General features: G+C 47.8%; 1 protein-coding gene across 2 annotated transcripts; it reads right to left on the bottom strand.

Moving 5' to 3' along the window:
• Positions 1 to 239: 239 nt before the first annotated feature.
• Positions 240 to 20,047, bottom strand: LOC111838388 (GON-4-like protein). 2 transcript variants are annotated; one of them, XM_023801301.2, is made up of 31 exons: positions 19,757 to 20,047; positions 19,149 to 19,372; positions 18,784 to 18,885; positions 17,878 to 18,092; positions 17,187 to 17,261; positions 17,017 to 17,067; positions 16,812 to 16,862; positions 15,591 to 15,686; positions 15,357 to 15,479; positions 15,064 to 15,243; positions 14,410 to 14,623; positions 13,415 to 13,516; positions 13,251 to 13,291; positions 13,006 to 13,130; positions 10,546 to 10,756; positions 9,427 to 9,513; positions 8,766 to 8,937; positions 8,264 to 8,414; positions 7,948 to 8,098; positions 7,720 to 7,836; positions 5,130 to 7,505; positions 4,417 to 4,705; positions 4,013 to 4,176; positions 3,558 to 3,755; positions 3,297 to 3,440; positions 2,829 to 3,140; positions 2,334 to 2,444; positions 1,947 to 2,133; positions 1,533 to 1,836; positions 1,265 to 1,367; positions 240 to 833 (listed from the first exon to the last, which is right to left on the bottom strand). In XM_023801301.2, the coding sequence occupies exons 2-31, from the start codon at positions 19,357 to 19,359 to the stop codon at positions 714 to 716; spliced, it is 6,783 nt and encodes a 2,260-aa protein (XP_023657069.2). In that variant the 5' UTR covers positions 19,360 to 19,372; positions 19,757 to 20,047; the 3' UTR covers positions 240 to 713. The 2 variants fall into 2 exon arrangements, with proteins under 2 accessions (XP_023657069.2, XP_023657070.2); XM_023801302.2 differs by lacking the exon at positions 17,187 to 17,261.
• Between the last annotated feature and the right edge of the window lie 375 nt (positions 20,048 to 20,422).

The following is a 20,422-nucleotide window of genomic DNA, read 5'->3' as shown; positions in this document are numbered from 1 at the left end:
TTAGGTTAAAGTAGGTACTGCCCTTTCTGTCAGTCGTCTAGTCTACTTTGTCAATACGAAAAACATAATTTACTGTCTTGTAACCAACCATCCATCTATCCATCCATCCATCCATGCTCATCCAGTACACGATGACAATCTGCCCGTAGACTAACCCAATTAAGCACAAGGCAGGGCATCACACAATTAAGCAAAATTGCATTGTGGACTTAATGCATTACTTATTTTTTTTATGCACATTAAAATGTCATGTAGGATTTTATTGTGAACTCCATTATTAATACAATTATTTATTAAATTATTATAGGATATGTTTACACAACGTCCTACATTAACACGTACCAACAGAATGCAAATATTAAAAACATACTGTACAGCCTGGGATGTAAAACCAAATTAATGCTATATTTACATTATGTACAAAATGTTCAAGTTGACTGTAGAGTGCTGTTTTTAACACTTTGGCTGGTGTGTTTCAGACATCTTGGTTGTTAGCGTTTTCGATCTGCTCATGTCTTCAGTCTCCACGTTTTAGTCCTCAAGGTAAGTAAGCGAATTTAGGAAGGTCCAAATTGTGCAACCGCGAACAGAGTATTCTCTAAGGTTAGAGACACGTTTCTGCTTTTTGGTCACTTCCTGCTCATCCTTCAGCTCCCTGGACGGGGTGTGTAAGTGGCTCCTGCCCTCCTTCATTCTGAGGAGCGCTTTGCCTGTCAGTCCAGCTCCTCATTGGTGGCAGACTGCTGCTCTGTATTGCTCGCCTCATCCTCTGAGCTGACCTGCCGGGCTGCTGTGTGGAACAGGCGCATGAGGTCGCGGAACCGCCGAGACACCTAGAGGTCAGGAGATGCCATTTCAGTAAGATATTATAGGATTCGAACCCCTAACCCCGGAGGTGAGGCAATGAGTCAATAGCACCCACAGAGTCACTGATTGTTCCACTCACTAAGTATTTCTGCTACTTTTTCACCTCACTGACTATTCAATAAATCTTAAAAGCAAATTTGGTCAGTTTAGGACAAACTGGTTCTGCAGCTAAAAGATTTATCATCAAGCAATAAAGCAAATTTCTCATATACAGTATAGTATGAAATGCTGAAAGCCTTGAGATTTAAGTATTCTGTATGATAATATTTTTTGTTGGAAAATGTACAATATACAGTTTTAACGTGCTGTATTTCGTTTTCATAACAGACTAAAAAAGGCTACAAAATACCCCCGCATCTGGTTACGGTTGAAGAAAATAACCGTACTGTGACTCTACCTCATTGGCTGTCTTGTTTCCAAGCTGGGCCGACACTGCCTGGAAGGTGCTCTGATTGGCTCCCTGCTGCTGGCAAGCAGTTAAAATGACACGGTCTGCCTCTCTGTAACAGAGTAAAGCACAGCCCACTGATGAAAGGAAAACTTCAGACTAATAACGTATTCCAGATTAGACATTTCACACAGCGACCAGAATCCTGATGCTTACACACAGTTACTGACAAATAAACCCTATCTCAACAGCCCGTCTAAGCCTCTGAAAAACGTACCTGGTCCAGAGGATGACTTTCTCTCCACTTGGAGTGAGGGAGATGTTCTTGGCGCAGACTGGAGGATCAGAGCAGGTGCTGGGACGTGCCTGAAGGGGGCCCGTGGGCATCTCTTTCTCCTTCTCCCCCGACAGGAGGAGTGGAGGTTCATCAAACTCTCCTGCAGCCTCTCCATCCTTCCTGCTCTTCTTTGGGGCAGGGCTGCCCTCTCCTTCCCCCTCCTTCCACTCCTCTTCCTCTTCTTCTTCATCTCTTTCTTCGGTCGGTGGGAGAGGACCTCCTTCCCATGGTTGGGCCTCCCCACCTGAATCAAAACAGCACTTTTTTTTTCTTTTTATATTTGCAAAACAAATGAGATTACAGAAAACATTTCCTTAAGCAGCTACACCAACGAGTGGACTTTAAGAGGTATACCAGGCCGCGGACTGCTTGACTCCTTGACTCCTGTTTCTGCTTGGACTTCGGTCTCCACCCCTTTCTCTCCCTCTCTCTCTTCCTCCCTCTCTTCCCCTCTTTTTTCCACTTGGATCTCTTGTGGGGGACTGTTGGATCCTGAGTACAACGAATCACGATTCTTCATCACTTTGGCAGAATCAGAAGTCTGTGCAAGGGGGAAAGATATGAAAACATCAAGTTAATGTTAGAAATCTAACATTAATTGATACCTAATATGAAGTTTAATTTTCCTCCTGTTGCTGATGGTAATTATAAGCATTTCTACCACAAATCACCACAAAGTTAATACTGATACATATAACATCGATGCACAATTATAAACTCCACAGAGCCCTTTCATGTTACCTTTGTAGTATGGCAGCGAGAGCAGCCCTTCCTCTTGTGTCTTCGCAGTTTGGATTCATTAGCAGAATCATGGCAAGGGCAGGAGCAATCCTTCTCTGGCCAATCACACTCCTGTGAGCAATAGAAATCCTCCAATTAAAAATCATCCATCCATGCATTTTCTGTATCCACTTGTCCTAAGTAGGGTCGCAGGGGTACAGAGCCTGTCCCGGAAGCTATGGGTGCCAGGCAGAGAATAACCCAGCATGGGGCGCCAACCATTCACACCTACAGACAACTTGGTAACTCCAATTCTCCTTAGCATGTTTTTGGACTGCGGGGAGGGGAAACCGGAGAACCTTGAGGAAACCCCCAGACAACACAGGGAGAACATGCAAACTCCACACACGGAGTCTCAAACCACTGAGCTACAGTGCCACCCCCCCCCCCCCGCCCATAAAAATCCATCATTTCTTTTATGTGTTATGGTATCACACCATATATATGCCCACTAGCCTTGTCATTTCCATGCGTGACCAGTTCCTTCCTTCTCCTGTTTCTGGCGGTCATTGGTGGAATCTTGTGCACCTCTTCTTCCTCCTCCAAGTCAGGAAGCGTGACTTCCTCGAACCCCCCACCCGCTCCCCCTGCTGGCCCGACACTGCCACCGTCCCCGCCATCAGTCATGCTCCCCCCTTCGTCTGGCCATACCGCCTCTTCAAACTGCCCCGGCTGAGGGGGAGGTGGGCGGAGTTCATCGAAAAATACCCAGAATTCCCCCTGTAGGTGGGTGTGACCTTTGAGGAGGGAGGCCATCTGAGATTTCAGCTAGGTGGGGGTGAATGACAGAGAGAAAGGGAGTGACTCAGAGGAAAAAAAAAAAAAACAGTCAACATATGCACATTACATAATGCATTACATAAACCATTGTGTGCTGCAATGTGTCAGACACGCGTGTGTGAAATGTGACGCTCCAGCACGTACCTCCTCGATGCCAGCGGGACTGAGGCCGGGGCCTCCCTGCAAGGCACGCACTATCTTCTGGTAGTGCGACGAGTTCTCCCCGAAGCTGATCTCTAGCTGGCGCAGAAAACGGCGACTGCGTTCGAAGGCCTGCTGCTCGGCAAACTGGGGAAGGAAGAAATGGGGCGTGGCTTAAGGACAGCATGTGGGACCGCGAGAGGGGTTTAAGGCACCCTTGCGGATGTCGACGGTCCGCAGGTGTGTAGGAGACGGGCACGGTACCAGGCCGCACTCCAGGGCCTGCTCGGGCAGCAGGAAGGCCGCGAAGTCCCGCAATAACTCGGGCCACTCCTTCAGAACCGGCTTCAGTTGGCCGAAGAGCTCCACAGCGCTACGGCCCTCACCACCCTGATCAAATTCGTACAGGAGCCCCAGGAACTCCTCCACCTTCCCGGGAATGTCCTTCAGGGCATCCCTTACCTGGGGGGACGGCAGTGCAGGCAGATGAATGTCAGTGGACCACGTAAGGGGTCATCAGGAGAACAACGCCCAACAAACATAACTGATCGTACTGATTGAGTCCATGGGTGTCAATAATAATATACCTTTATAGTTTAACTAAAAGATTAGAGTCTTAGCCTTTTGGGAAGAATTGGCTTTGTTTAAATAAATGCACAGAAATATATTGTTCTGCTAATAGTCTATACGTGACTAAAGTAGGTGTAAAAGTTCCTCACCCTATTGAGGTAGGCTTGGGCGAAAGCGATGTCCTTGCTCTCCCTCAAGGGGTCGTTGTCCAGGATGTGGTCGTCGTACAGAAGCATCAGCTTGGAGGCGTCCTTGCTGTCCCGGTCCTGGCGGCGCGTGCGCCTCAGGCTGCGAGGGGGTGGGCGGCCACGACCTGTAAGCATACGGGAGGCTTAAGCCCAGCGTCACGGGACACAGTCTTGCACTAGGGGGAGCCGAAGCGTAGCGGAAAAAGAAACATCCTATCAAATGGCTGACAGTTTTTGCAATATGTTACCCATTAACAGAACATGGAAAATGCATTTTTTTCAGTTAATAACTGAAGAACCATTAAATGAACAGGAGGGAATATTGGGAATCGTCACAGTGCCTGTACCCCAGACCCATCACTGACCTCTACCCCGACCCGCTCCTTTTCCACTGGCCTGAGGAGCACCTGCTCCTTCAGCTACATCCCCACCAGGCAGCTTGCCAGTTCCTCCGTCACCCGACTCCAATTCCTCCCCTTTGGGCGGCCCCCCCTCTTCCTCCTCCTCGGAGTTCTCCTCCTGAGAGTTCTGGGAGACTGGAGAGGTTGGAGAGGTCGGCGAATTGGGGGAGTTCGGGGAATTGTCCTCCTCTGAATCACCTTCCCCACATAACCGGCGCTCCGATGCTAACCAAGTCAGCTTCTCCATCGTCTCCTAGGAAAGGTCACACACAGGGGGTTTCTGATAGTTCATACGGGCAACATGCACATGCATGGAGATATATACACATCACACTGCACGCCGCACAACTACACATGGACTTAACGGTTATAACACTATGCTGCTTTAAACGGATTCTTTGACAAATACTGAAATTGTATATATTTGCAAAGCAATTCACATCTTACGTTGCATTCATCTCTCTAAAAATACTAATGGAATTAATGAGTAGCAGTCAGGATTATTATCAGGCTGCACAGTGGAAACAAAAAAAATTCTGACAACACAAATCCTTGTATTTCAGCATGAACTGTATAGTCAGATCATTCACACTTAATACAAATAACATACGCTGGTCAAAAAGACGGTGCATCTTCATGGCTTTTTACAATGACAAAATATATTATGTGATTCATACCTGCAGCTCTGGCACAGACAACACGGATTCCTCGGATGCCGATGACATCACTTCCTCTTCATCTTCATCCTGGGTGAGGTCATCAAAGTCTTCTTCCTCCTCGTCCTCTCCGCCCTGCCTCTCACGCTCCCCATCACCATCCTTTTCTCCGTTGCCCTTCCCATCTCCTTCTCTCTTCCCGCCTCGTTCTCCATCTCCGTTTCTCTTTCCCGCCGCCCCTCCCTTGCCTTCTTCCCCTCCTTCTCCGCCGTCTCCTCGGTCCTCCTTCCTCTCGCTGGCACCGCCTCCACCCTGGTGCTCCCCTCCCCCGCCATCTTGCCGGCCGCCTGCGCCACCCTCTCCTCCTCCAGACTGCTCCTGGCCCTCGTGTGCAGAGCTCAGTGAAAGCCCTCCCACTGAAATGCATTTCCCTTCTGCCAGCTTGACGTGAGGCGGGGGCAGATTCACACAGGCCCTCCCGCTGTCGCCATCTTCCAACCGACCGTCCTCCTCCTCCACTTTCCTCTGGGTCCCCACCTCGGCGTCACTTGCTTGTCCACCAGCTGGGCCATTCCTTGGTTTCGCTTCATCATCCCAGTCATCTTCATCACCCGTTTCTTCTGCCTCAGATGGCAGACGGGGAGTGGAAGCTGCTAACCTGCACCAACCCGCCTCCACCAGCTTCCCCTCCTCTTCTACGTCCATTAGTCTCTCCAGGGCATCTGCATGGCTGTCCAGACTAGACCTTGGGCTGCTAGAAGATTCTGACAGTGCCAGCAGGCGCCCTGCAATATTACCGCTCTCACTTTCACCCCATTCTTCTCTTTCATGGTGCTCCTCCTGTTCTTTCTGTTCTCCAGTGCTTGCCACCAAACCGTCCACTTCCAGCTGAGCCACACTGCTTGTGGATGGCTTTACACTCGAGCCAAAACGTATCACATCCCTGCTGTTTAACATATTTATAAATGGTACTTTGCTGGGCTGTTGCTGATCTGTTCCAGTTGACGTGTCTGGGAGGTTCACAGAGGTAGTAGTCATAGGAGAGCAGGCCAGAGGTGGACCTAACTCACTGAAAGGCAAGATGTGGTTCTTTGTGTTTTCTGTATCATTTGTCTGTTGGAGGTTTTGCTGTGAGGCTGTGTCAAGCAGAATACCGCGAGGAGCTGTACCCTGGTCATGGTTTGGTACCTCACTCTGAATCTGGCCTGAAGGAGTCACCGTTTTGAAGCACTGCACATTATGTTCAAAAGTGTTCATTGTCTGTGGACTGGAACCATAGCAGGTTCCTTTGGATTTCTGCGGGTCACAAGGGGAGGTGTCCATTGACATCTCCCTTGGGTTTTCCAATGAAACCGTATGGAGTGGTGTCGTGTTCGTTACATGATCCGAGGACGTGACAGCAGGAGACGGAGTATGAAGGAAAATGGGGTTGAGTTTCAACTTCACTGCACTGTCAGTGTCGGTGTAGCTTTGGGAAGGGTTCGTGCTGGGAGGAGCTGGAAGCAATGGCCTGGCCAGTTTGCGAAGCTGAGCGAGGGCTCCGTTGGGATGCGTGACAGGGTCTTGGGGTAGAGGCGTGGCTTCTGGAGAGGGACTGACCAATCCTTCAGCGGCAGGAGGGGGACAAACCACTGTAGTGCCTACTGGAGTAGCCAGGTTGATGATGACGGTGGAAGGGATGACACCGCAAGCCCCGCCCCCCGTGTCCTCTGCTACTACAGCCGACCCACTAGCCAGATTCAGCACATTGACAGTTCCACCTGTGGAGATAGTGAGCAGTGGGAGGGGCTGGGAGGGCAGTTTTGGGGGGGCAGGCTGGATGGGCAGTAATTTGCGGGGGGGGCGCTGATTTGCTCTTCGTTTGTTGGTGTGGCGGGGGGCTACCAGGGGGGCTGTGCTGGACACCTGGAGCAGAGAGGAGTGAGGGGCAGAGGGGAGATCCTGCATGACGGGCGTCTGTGCAAAACACTGAGCCGTGCTGAGGCTGACGGAGTAGGGGGTGTTCACCGGCACGGTCCCGTGGGCTGGGGTCAGGGGGGCCTGGCCCAGCGACACGGCCCCGTGAATGGGAGTGGTCGGGGCTTTGGCCATTAAAATAACCCCGTGGTTAGGGGTGGTTCCTGAGGTTTTAGCCAGGAAAGGTGTAGCGGCTGTGAGCCCTGCAGGGGCCTTGGTCAAAGCGGGAAGAGACTGGGCAGGGGGCTTCGACCCGGCGTGAGAGCCCGTGGCTTTGAAGCCGCCGGGGTGAAGGCGCAGAGTGACGTCTCTGGGCAGGGAGGCCGGGTACCGTGTCCCGGGAGGGAAAACGTAGGGAGGAGACTGGACCACGTCAGCTGGAACCTGGCCTTCAGGCTGATTATACTTTAGTACAGCCTTATGGATATAAGGAAAACTTTTCTGTGAGAAAAGCAAAGACAGAAAGTATTTAAAAGGCGTTAATAAGACGACTTATCATTATTTATTACTTCACAAAAGCTGCTTATCTAGACATATCATTAATATGTATTCTACTGAACAATAGTTGCCAGGTTGATTATGCACTTATGTAATATTAACAGACTGCAAATTCCACTTAAGACAAAGGATTGCTACCAATAATCTGCATTTGTACCCGAAGCCAGATGGGAAGAATCGTTTCCTCTCTCTCCACTGCAGGGCGCTCTTCTCCTGGCATCACTCTGCCGCACCCCAAAAGCATGGAGGGGACTATCTTGTGCTGACAGAAGAACTGGTATATGAAGGGTAAGAGTAGCATCAATAGGCAGATAAAACACGTGAGACGCAGACAGAAGCTTTGTGGGCACTAGGACCACGAAAGGCACGTTGAAGGGAGGCCTGCCTTGATGATGTTGTCGGGAGCGCGGCGGGCCGACATGTCGTGGACACGAGCACGGAGCTGCTGGGGATTCTTGGTGCGCAGTAGGTAGCGGCACATCAGCTGGTACGGGAACTCGGTCTCACCGAAATGCTTCAGGCCCAGCACAATCAGGCTGGAGACAGGGCAAGGGGAGGACCAATCAGAGGCGTCCTAACAAAACTGCTCACTTACTCGATGATTATGATCACACATCTGATTGGAGAATACAGACAGGCCCCGTTTAAAAAAATCAACGTGTATGTGTGTGAATGTATGTGTGTGGCAGGTATGTATGTACCATTCCTCCCCGCGGGTGTAGCCCTTATTGGAGCGCGGGGGGTGCAGGGCGGGGTCTAGGCTGCAGTGGGGCAGCAGTTGGGGGTACATGAACACAGGCCGGGTAGCCAGCAGCCAGGCCACATTCGGAGGGAGTAAGGGGTACGAACGAACTGGAACAGAGAGACACACAAGATGCAGTCATACTGTGCTGCTAATTCAATTAGTGTCATTCTACATTTATTCAATAATCTATGCAATGCTCTACTTGTTGAACTAAAGGAGACAAAATCTTTCATTTACTAGACACTTTTATCCGAAGCCATATACTATTTGTTTTGAGAATGCAGGGTCAGAAAGTCCCTGAGCAATTCATGGCTTCACTCAGGGGCCCAATGGTGACATCACTCCACTGACCTTGGGATTTGAACCAGCAACCTTCTGTGTCCTAACCCTCCGAGCCTCCACATACACATGCATTAACACAGTCTCAGCCCATCCCTCTTAACCCCACCCCTGCTCACAGCTATTTCTCCGGAATGGCTGGACGGGGAGAACGGGGATATCGGAGTGTTTCAGCTCATGCAGCAAGGACAGCGCCCCCTGTAGGTTACAGGTCCTGAAGATGCTGACGAATCCAGGCTCCACGGGCCTCCTGCTCTGCTCCCCACGCTCTGAAAACACTTTCAGCTCCTCCTGGAGGGGCATGGAAATAAGCAAATGCTTAGCTGCAGATGTCAGAAGGGTTAGAAGGACCAGTGGATTGGAGAATACAGACAGGGCCCGTTGAAAAAATGTCAAATCCAGTATGAGCATGTGTCCATGTGAATGTATGTGTGAGAGATATGTATGTAGGAAGGCAAGACAGTGAAGGCAGGGGCAAGTCTAGGATTTTCTAAGGTGGAGGACATTAGAGGGGCCATAATTCATACAGATGAGTCAACCTTATCATTAGCTGTTTGAATCTATGTGACAGGGAGGAAGGCAAATCAGCCAGGGCCCCTAGGGCCACACCCCTGAATGAAGGACCAGTCAACTTCCTGCAGATGGAAGGAACTGGAAAGGCTGGCCGAGTGAGAACCAGGCGTCTATCTCAGGCTGCACGGGTGCCGACTTCACATTAGTGTTCTCCAGCTGGGGAGACGCAGGGGTCTATGACAGCAATGTGCACGTGCGAGACCTCACCAGGAAATGCTGCACCACGGCCAGCTCACTCTGCAGCGCCTCCACTGGGCTGCACAGTATGTGCACCTGGGTCAGCAGCTGGACATGCTGTGGCGGAGACAGAGGACACGCCCACAGCTTAGAGCGCACAGTGACCAAAAAAAGGAATGATGCTCCACTCTCTTGAAGTACCCATTCTGCTGCCTTGGTGAAATTTGAAGCCATTTTGATTGTCCCCATGACTGAGTAATGGACAGGTGTTTAGAAGGATGATGTCTGTTTCTGCTTGGAATCGAAGCCCCAATAGCTTGGAGCCAGAGCAGAGTCAAGATTTCCCGAATACAGTCAGTCTCGCTACAACGTGACTAATGCGTTCCTGAAAAACCTTGTGTTCTCTAAAATCGCGCATTAAATTACAGATACACAATGGGAAAAAATAGGGTTAGGGGAACCAACTCCAAAATTTAGTAACTTACGCCAAACAAAATTAATTAAATAGTAGGAACAGTGCTGCTAGTGTCTTATGAGTTTTACGAGAATTGCCTAGTAATCACCTCAACCAAACATGCCAAATCACTAGCTTGTCCTTTGCCGCAAGTCGGTAGTAATGATGGCCAAAACGACGCTTCATGAACCATTTGCTGTATTTTCTGACAGCACTAGATGGTGCTCTTGGTTTACTTTGGGACATACTTTGAGCCCTTTTTTGAACAGAGAGTACTATCTAGTGTAGTGAGCCACCATGCGGCCGGGGAACACACACAGCACGAATACAACGGATCCAGTTCAAAAACCAGTTCAAAGGAAGAATTCGTTCACAAATTGGACATCAGGATAGCAGTTTTTGTGTGCAAGTAGTGTCTCTTGCATTGCAGTTCTTTTAGGACTTTCCAACTGAAAATCACAGAAATATGTGATTCTGCTTAGTGTTAGACATGGGTACCAATATATCAATCGCAGCACAACAGATTCGCAGTTTGATATCACATGTTGCGGTAGGACTAACTACACAAATTAAAGCAATAAATATACTGAATAACTGCTAACAAACATGGTAATCGATTAAAAATGGGAAAATGGCAAGTAAAAGCGTCTTTTATTGAATCCTCTCCCTTTAGTAGACTGTAGGGGGCGACCAACCTGCTGTAATTGCTGCTGCAGCTGCAGTTTCTGCAGGGGGGTGAGGATAAGGACACAGGGAGGGGGCAGCAGCAGTACTGGGGGCTGCGGGGGACTCTGGGAGCTCTTCGCTTGGACGTCCATTAGGGCTCGGCGCTGCTGAAGAGCCTCCAACTGTTCCTTCGCCAGGCGGTGTCGCTCTGTCAACATGTTGGCCAGCGGCTCCTCGAACCTGCAGCCAGCAGCATCATGAGCGGGGGAAGAAGCACCCAAATGCTTCAGCATCTGAAGCATTATCAGAGGAAGCATTATTAAATGTGCATCTGCTTCTGAAAGACAGCTATAGGCCTGAAACCACATTATTCCCCTAAATGGCTTAACATATGTGCTGCAACAGAATTCCATCACAAACTAATCTTGGATTTTTATCTTCAAAATTTTTCAAATCATGCCACCAATCATGAAATTAAGGATTTCTAGTTTAATTCTTAAAACTCCAAGCTTTCAGCAATGCAGAGCATCTCCCGGCTTTCTCCGGTGCCCAGTTTTGTTCCATTCCCAACAAAAATACCCTTCTTTCACCATCAGAAGACAGTTCTCAAGTCTTCACAAAGTCTTCAATTGACTCCAGCCATGTCTACACCTTCACAGTTCTTGGATTTCAAGAATTTCCCCCGGGATCAATAAAGTTTCTTATCTAATGTAATATAACTCAATATAATCTAATCTAATCAGTGTGAAACCCACACTGCATGAATCACCCGAAAAAAAACCAAACATCTAAAGCCAATTATATCAGAATATATGCTTACATAATATGCAGCGATTTAGATATTTTTTGCGTGTATAATAGTAAGAATCCATAATATTCCATAATACCTGTATGCCCATGAGAATTTGATTTCAAATTAAAGTATTAATAGAATGAAGTAGAGAATACCCCAGTTTACTCACAGGCATTTAGTCATACTCTGACACTCATCTTTAGGTTTGAAATTTGATTATAAATTTCTCAAGCGCACATCTGAAAGGGCGCAGCATGACCCCATGTGCTGGAGCTTCAGGAGGACGTGGTACGTGCCCCTTCGCGAGCGACACTGGCCACCCCCACGTCAGACCCAATCTAATGAGGCGCCATAAGGCCCCCGTGTTCCTCAGCAGCAGGACACCAGGACCACCTTCATTCAATTGTCCCCTCTCCGGACAAGGAGACAGAACACAGATCTGCCCCATGACGGGGCAACCACACACACACACACACACACCCACCCACCCACCCACCACTGCCAAGACTAAGTCAACACATTGTACTGATTATCAGCTGCTTTTAAACAGGCATATTTCAGCTGTTGATTTGGGAACTGTCACACATCATAAAGAGGGACTGTTTATCAGGGGCAGGCAGCCTTTTGTCTTCTCAGAGTGGAAACTGCTCCACCCCCCCCCACCCCCCACCTCCAACCGAAGCCCAAGGCCCTGAATAGCATATGCTGACTGTAGCGATGACTAGATTAAAATTCATTGAGTAACAAAGAGTTCATTGTTGAAAATGAGATAGGGTTTACATTCATGCAAATGTAATAAATCAACTTAAGCCAAAGGAAGTCTCAAAATGTATCGTTATCTAAGAAATTCGCAAGAAAAGCATCATGGGAAAAGAGCGGTAAAGTCTGTCTGAGAAAGGGCCCTTCTGAGTGGCCGCAGCCTTCCCCCGGTTAGGAACGGCACAGCATGCGGGATTCACACCAGCAGAGCTGACTTCACACGTTTTGGCCCACAGCTGTATAAAAAACGCATGGGACAAGACATCTCCGGCCTGCTAGCAGCTGTTTCAGCGATTCTTACTACTGCACTTCGGATGTCGCTGTTGGCGCAGCCAGCCTTCTGTCTGTGAGGCGAAGGTCACGGCCTCCCAGCGTCACTCTGCCTCCCTACCCAAACAGATACAGCACCTCTCTGCTGCTCTGTCCCAAAGGGAGGACTGAGTCGTGTGTGTGTGTGTATGTGCGTGTGAGAGACAGTACACGGCCCTGCAGAACAACCCATATAATGGCAAAGTTATTGGTAAGAATGTGGTAATTACTCCGGCTATGGCTGAATGTTAAGTCCCCAGGGTGCTTCTGGTCACGTGACATAGCTTGTGTGTCAGCCCACATAGACACAGGTGCTCAGAGGCATGAAGGCACCTGGAGGGGGGCCTCTCTGTGGTATACGTGCTCACAGGCACATCGTTGGAGCAGATGGCAGCGATGGCGCTGTGTCAACAAAGCGACTGGAGGGGGGGGGGGGGTTGGGGGTGGTGACAGAAAAGGAAACACTGACCTAAAAACATTCTACGTGGGACATGTCACTCATTGACGAAGACCAGGGGTTGAGGATTTGAGGGACAGAGGCACATTTAGACCAGTCATCGTCATTCAGGGCAACGTGACAAAAGACGATAATTTGCAGCCATTATAGTTAAAGCACAACCTTCCCTACCGGATGGCCTGAGGGACATTGAAGTTGGGAGCTCCTTGAGAAGGAGCCTCTTCCTCCCTGTCTTCCTCCTCTTCCTCCTCATGCCCCTCTTCATCATGCTTCTGTACCCCCAACTCATCCTGAAACTGTTAGGGGGAAGGGATATCAAGACAGTAAGGTGTTTACGTACGCATGATCATCGGAGATGGGATATGGTGACTGAACCAATTCGCAGGTTTCTCGATCTCCGCAGGTTGCATCCTCACCGTTTCAAACAGCTCCTCCATCAGCTCATTGACCTCCTTTTCTGTAGGAGATAAAAGCCCATTTTACTGCCCTGACATGAGATACTCAGAACCGATTCCTGGTCCAAATGAAAGGTGGAGGCGTCTCGCCAAAACCCCGAGGTCCAGTAACGCGAGGAACCCACTGGTTATGCGGACTGCACGGTCGTTGCGGTAGTCCTCCAGGTCCGGCTCATCAATGTCTTCCAGGAAGTTGTACTCTGGGTCATCGTCGTCATCACCCTCTTCTGAAAACAAGAGTGTGAGAAAGAGGAGAGATGGACACAGGTGTCTTTGTAGCATACGATGGCCATTATACAAACACATCAAACACAAGCTCCATCAAACACTAGCTTAAAGTCATTGAACGTCCTGGTGTGACCACACTGCAGTGAAATGTTCACCCTCTGTGAGAGGAACAATATACTACAGGGTTAAGGCTGAGGGGTACACAGTTAGTTGAGGATAACAGGGGCATTAACGCAGAACAGCTTCTCTAGTGCATCCATCGCACGGACGGGTCATTAACAGCTAATTGCCTTCGGTACAGTGTATTTTGAGTCACTGGGCTGTGGGGGGGGGGGCTGCACAGAAGAGAGATAACAGCTACGGAAACACAGCCGATGGACTGAGCAAAAACCTGGGAAAGGTCAGGGACCGGGTGAAAAACACGACAGAGCAAACAGACGGGGGCTCCTTAAGTGAGGTGACGTGCGCGAGGTAAACACACAAGACGACCTCCCACGTCGTCTCCCCGGCAGGGAGGCTAGAGGGGCCGAATCGGTCAACGGAAAGCAGGTCCTGACGCCACGCAGTCTGCTGGGCTAAAATACGCGCACCCCCCCTGAGTGCCTCTGCCCGAGATGGACCCGCTCTGGATATTACATCTTTTACATTTACTTTGCGGACGTTTTTTGGGAGTTTGGCTTTGCTCAAGGGTCCAAAGGTGAAATCACTCTGCCCGCCCTGGGATTCGAACCAGCGACCTTCTGATCACAGGCGTAGAGGGCCCTCTTAAAGCTCTACACCTCCCTTCCTGCTGCTTCACCCCTCCTCCCCATGTCTGTGCTCAGAAATTGCATCTGCTGAATGTAACAAAGGTCAAAGTCGCATTAATAAGTAAATCATCCCCCCCCCCCACCTTCATTCTCCATGTCGGACCGCATGAGGCCCTGCAGCCACTTGGTCCACTCGTGGTCTTCGGGGGCGGAGCCACACTCGTACATGTCTGGCGTGATGTCCGGGGCATGGAGCTCCGCCTCCAGCTGGCCCAAGGGCACGTTGCGGAGGGGGCGCTTGGAGCGCGTGCGGCACGCCACCAGGCTCTCGCCACCACCCCCACCGCCGCTCAGGGCCTGGCAGGGGGAGAGATGTCAGCATTCTGCTGGACTTGCAGAGTCTGCAAACACAGCCCAGTGACATCCGGCGGTGGCAGAACCTGGTCCTGACCTTGCAATATGAAACGGTCTAAAACCAGTGCTTCTGTTAAAAATAATTAGGGTGGACATTTGATATAGTTGATTGCCATAAGGATTTCACACATTTCACATTTAAGCGGCAACTTTCTGTAACTGCTTATTATAAAATCACAGCCAAGTTATATGCGATTCTTTTACGATGATGTTAAGGAAGCCCTGCATAATGAATTTAGTTTTGACTGAGAAAACAGCATTTAATCAGCTCTGGAAATGGTTCTGACTTGGCAGGATGGAGATGATTTCTTGGGGCTTTCAGAATAATGTTGGGAATGACGACGACAGCAGAGAGAGAGCCAGGTGTGTCCCCTCGCACCTACCTGGTAGGGCTCCATGCAGATGGGGCTGAGTGCTAGCTCCTCATCCACGGCGTGGAGCTTCTCCATGAAGCTGCACTCGTGGGGCACCCTGACGGGGCGCTGGGGTCCAGCAGACTGGGGGGGCGGCGGCGGGCCCATGGGAACCACCTCCACCCTCAGATGCCTGGACAGCCGGGACTTCTGATGTGGTTTACAGGAGGGGGGAGAGCGGTTAAGGTGAACAGTTGACCGGCAATCCAAGGGGTGCAGGCCAGATAAGCCATGACATGGCATCCCCTACTCCGCCAAGTCACCTGTCTCGGGCTGCCGCCACGGCACTCTCCCTGCGCCGCGCTGTCCACGGGAGTCCGAGACCTCCCCGGGCGGCTGCCCCGGGGCGAGGAGGCGGTGCTCTCCACGTCGCTCTCCAAAAATGTCTGAAAGAGCAGAAACGTGACCCTCGCTGCCATAACAGAGCAGCGACCTCCAGACCACGGGGGGAGAAACGGACACCAGCTCTAGAAGTGCAGAGGCCCTGTCTGACTGACCTCCTCCGCTGTCTCGTCCTCCTCCTCTTCATCGGGACAGTACTCTTCGTCAGAGGAGTCCTCTTCCTCTAGCTGAATATCGACAAACTGTGGGGGCTGGAGGCAACAAGACATGTTTACAGGGAAGTTTAAAAACAAGATGTATTTATGGGTGATAAATGAGTTCATGTGCACTTGATCAATGCAGTAACGTTTTAAATACTTTTTATTGTCATCAGGTCGTTATTTAGCAAAGCAGGGCTTTTTTTTTTTTTTAGTATTTATCATGATCTGCAGCAGTATCTTAATTTATTCAGAACAGTAAAAATGTACTTAACATGTCAACCAACATAAGACATTTCTTAATATTAAATGTCAGTGCTCCAAGTACTGTCAGAGTCATTGTAATTGGGGGATTAATGCTGTGTTTCTTCAGAACTTGTAACTCGGAAATTCCGAGTTTCTTGTCGGAAATTTCAACTGGAACGCCCCCTGAAGTCAGAATTCCTACTCGGAAAGTCCGAGGGATCTACACAACCGAGACCTTAAAATTCAAGATGGCTGCGCCCTTCATCAACAGAAGTGAAAGCTAGTTTTTTTTACTGTTTATTAGTACTTCTTACGCGTGACTCATTGAAACAGTCGTACGCACAGTACTGTCTAACCGTTAACTGTGGATGTGTTGCTATGGTGTTTTTATGCGCAAAATACCACGTAATGTGTCGTTAACTATTGGTATTGCTTACAATGGCTAACAATGAACCTAGAAAGAGCTGGGACCTATTCCAGAAAGCAGGATTTCTTGCTTAGCCAGATAATTAGTCAGATTTAAGGTAGTCTGGGCTAAACGTAAGTGAACCAATATATAGTCCAATTAAACTGAGCTAAATTAAATCCGACAAGTTATCCAGTTACGCAAGAAATCTTGTTTTTTGAAACAGGTCCCTGGTATGCGATTAACTCCAGTGTGACATCATTCCCAGTTCCAATCTTGAGGGAACTGGAATGCAGCATAAGACACACTCATGTTACACATACGAAGGACACTTAATGGGGCACAGGGAGAAAGACGATGCAAATCAGTCATGCATGTGGTTTGCGGCCGATTTCATCTGCTACATTTAAAACACAGCAGCTTAAATTCTGCGTGCAGCCTACAGAAACATTTTGACTAAAGAGTCCATATGCAGACGTTTTGCTAAAATAAGCCCCATATGGGGGGTGTAGTGTGTGTTTACAAACCTTCACTTCATTGGCCTTTTTGATGGCAGGGATGTTCCAGGTGGGAATGACCTGTCAGACACACACTGTGATATTAGACAGGCATCCTGTCACACTCGCCAAAGCTGAGTAATCCAGCCCATTCAGTCATGAATGTGCCAAAGGCTAAAATTCTGTTACTGACTACTCCAAGAACAAGGACGTGAATCTAAAGGCGGAAACTTACCACCCCTTTCTGTACAACTTCCTTCAGTCTAGAGCGGGTCATCTTGGGCTCCTGAAAGCAATAAAAAAAAGAGACTTAACAGTTACATTAAGAAATTCCAAACATTTCATGAAATCATGGAAGGTGGATGATAGCTAGGTAGCCATACAGACAGACAGACAGACACTCACAAACAAGGGCATGTCCTGTGTCTCCCTAATAGCCGCCTTCATCATGGCTACCACATGCTTGTTGGTGATGACCTCCTGTGGAGAGAGGGGCAAACTCTCTGCTCATGAGCTTCCCAATGCACACTTTCATATGTACTGTGGGGGTTGAATGATGTCCAACACGTGAAAGTGTTCTGAGATTGACAGAGGAGGTACTACTTCATATTAAAAGGGAAAATAACGGGAAGTGTCAACACGGAGCAACATCAACAAAGGCACGAAAGATAAAATATAATAAGATGAGAATAGCGGTGAGTGGCAAGTGCCAAACCCAGCTGCCCATTATGTAAGAGGAACTTCAGCTTCAGTCTGGAAATTTAATGCGCAGTAAATACACACAAAAAAGACAAATTCACAATGGAAGCGTTTGAGACCACAAATGTTACTCGTCGCTTGAAAAAGCGATGTATCATTCAGTAGCTACAGCGATTCCTATATACTTCTTTTCAAAAAAGCAGAACTTCCCCCCAAAAAACTCCTGAAGCACTCGTACCCTTCTATATGCTGCTGCTCTTTATACTCAGCTGCCCTCTGCATACTAGAATCTAATCTGGTCCCTCCTTTATAACTCAGTCACACACAGTTCTTCCGACAGTCACACCAGCAGTAATAATACTAATAACGCTGGCGGCTCAGGCTGAGCTGTACTCACGTGCAGAATGCTGCGCACATTGGAGCGGCTCAGGTTGTGCTGTTGCGACTTTCTCTCCAGCTCTTTGTCCAGCTGCCTGTTAATATCCGGATCCTCACAGGCCATCTCTTCCTGCTCGGCCCTAGGCCCCGCAGCCTCTGTCCCCCCCGCCGCCCCCATTTTCATCCTCACACCCTTCTTCCTCCATCCTTGCTGCCCCCCACACTGATTCTCACCTAGTGAGAGATCGATCACATTTAAAAAGCCATTCAACGAGCAGCGGGGGATGGATTACAAATAGGGCTGGGCAATACTGTAAAATATTTTATTGTGATAATATTTTTCATGTCAAACAATATCAGTGATTATCACAATGTAATTCAAGTCATTATTTCTTTACTCCCGTGCTCCATTTTTGCTTAAAATTGCCCTTAAACAGATTCAGAACACACAGAATCGACTGCAAACTTGCATGTAATTTTAATTTTAAAATGCTGCCAGGTTTTTTCTCCAACTACCTCGCTGTTTGTTCCATGGGTATGAAATAATATCAATATTTTCTGAGATTTCGACAATATTGATATTTGTCACAATATTGTAAAATTCATTTTTAGAAAACAGTAAAATATGACAGGTGGCTTTCAGTTTTTCTGATTATAATGAGCAAATCGTTTTACTAATAGTTATGGAGTGTATGACAGGTATAATGATAAATTACAGCAACAACAGACTTGTAACTTGATGGAATTTGTGTAAAAAAATAGAGCATTATAATTATTAATTATGTGCAAGAAAACAATCATGATATGATATTTTATCAATATATCACCCAGCCCAAATTATAGAAGAAGTTACACTGAATTTTAGAATGGGCACTGATGGGGACTCTGCTTTGACCATATAGAACAATGAAGGGAGGAATCTCACCCAGGGTGATGACTAGCCCGAGGTCACTGTCATCTTTGGGTGACGCAGGGTGCTGTGCTGGGCTGGTGCTGGGCTGGGATTCCTCTCTACACTCCACCTGGCCTGGAAACGGGATTATGGGAAAAAATTACTGCAGTATGTGAACTGCACCATAGAATGTGCTCTTTTTAGAAGGGATTATAGAAAACAGTCCTCAATTAAAATACAATAACATTATTGGAGGGACTAACCTCTTATTTACGAATAGTGGTTCAAGTTTTCCATTGTTAACGTTGATCATATGGTCATATAAGATCCTTGAAAATTACCCTACGCCACTTTTTCAGATAGTACCTGCAACAGGAGAATGAAAGCTGTGCCGATACCTTTAAACCTGGCCGAATGTCCTCTTTGTGGGGATGCATCTGAGACGATGCGCTGGCGTTTCCTTTTCGCGAATGGACAGATCCTTTGCGAATCAAGGGACGCGCTGCGAGACGCTTTTATCTCAAACACATCCTCGTCCTTCTTTAAGGCTTCGGAACGGGCAAGCCTTGGTTCAGGTGAGCTAGATTTACGTTTTCGGGCCATAAGCATCCTCAAATCAAACCTATACAACACACATTTGTGTTGCGGTGGTGAGAATTATATTTTGTACTTGTAAAATAACTAGTTTTAGTTCATATGAGCCACAAAAATACTGCTAAATACTGCGATAAGTTTTTATTTCCTAGTCAGATACAACGTTAACGTTTTAATTTAAATACTGACAGCTAATATGTACAAATGTTACTTTAACAAAAACTAATATTCATATTGTATAATTTTACAGTAAAATAGCCACCTGTATTATCGTAAACACTGTCAATGTAAATAAGGATATGTCGTAAGGATAAGAAATGCAATTATAAATAAAAAACTGATAAACCCTGTAGTGAGATTGCTAAACATATGAGAAATATTATTAGCTTATGACACTAAAGAAGTAACTTACCTGCTTCATCTGGTTTGTTTTCTTTTTTCCCTCCACGTAATGCAATCGATTAGTCGCTCCATACAACTGTCGCGCATCCTCTCATGTTTGTTTTTTCCCGGTTCGTCTCTGCTCTGATGAACCCTATTGTCCCTCGCCCTTCTTTCTCTCGTAAACTGTTTATTAGGACAAATATGTATCTATTCTACTGATTACAAGTAACCGCCGGTTTACAATTCCCTCCATCAGTACGGTCTCGGACATTGATTGTAACAGTAAACTTCCGGGTGTCACTCTGAACAGCTTCCCCGAGTAAGGACAGACTTTGCCTGGCACATTAGTTCCTACATGAAACAAAAATTCGTAGGCTAGTGAAATTAATAGGCTATAGACACAGACTATACCATATCATACGAACAAAGGCAACCTAAACTGGCTTATTTCCTGTTTCATATCAGCCTTAGCACAAAATATACGCGTTTATGTAAATATTTAATTTTAAATGTCTTTTCCAAGAATTAAGTATAAGAAATATTGGAATAAATTGGAAGAGTTCAGAAAACATACAAATATGGGTCGCTAACTTTGGTCAGCTGTCTGTCGCGAGATTTTCAATTCGAGACAAGTCTGCACACACATGTACATTTATGTAACAGTGTTATTGCCTTGTAAAGAGTCTATAGGTTT

Source organism: Paramormyrops kingsleyae, chromosome 9 (genome assembly GCF_048594095.1).
Source record: "Paramormyrops kingsleyae isolate MSU_618 chromosome 9, PKINGS_0.4, whole genome shotgun sequence".
Classification (NCBI taxonomy): domain Eukaryota; kingdom Metazoa; phylum Chordata; class Actinopteri; order Osteoglossiformes; family Mormyridae; genus Paramormyrops; species Paramormyrops kingsleyae.
Note: the sequence above shows the minus strand (reverse complement) of the source record. Positions and strands in the feature narration are given on the sequence as shown.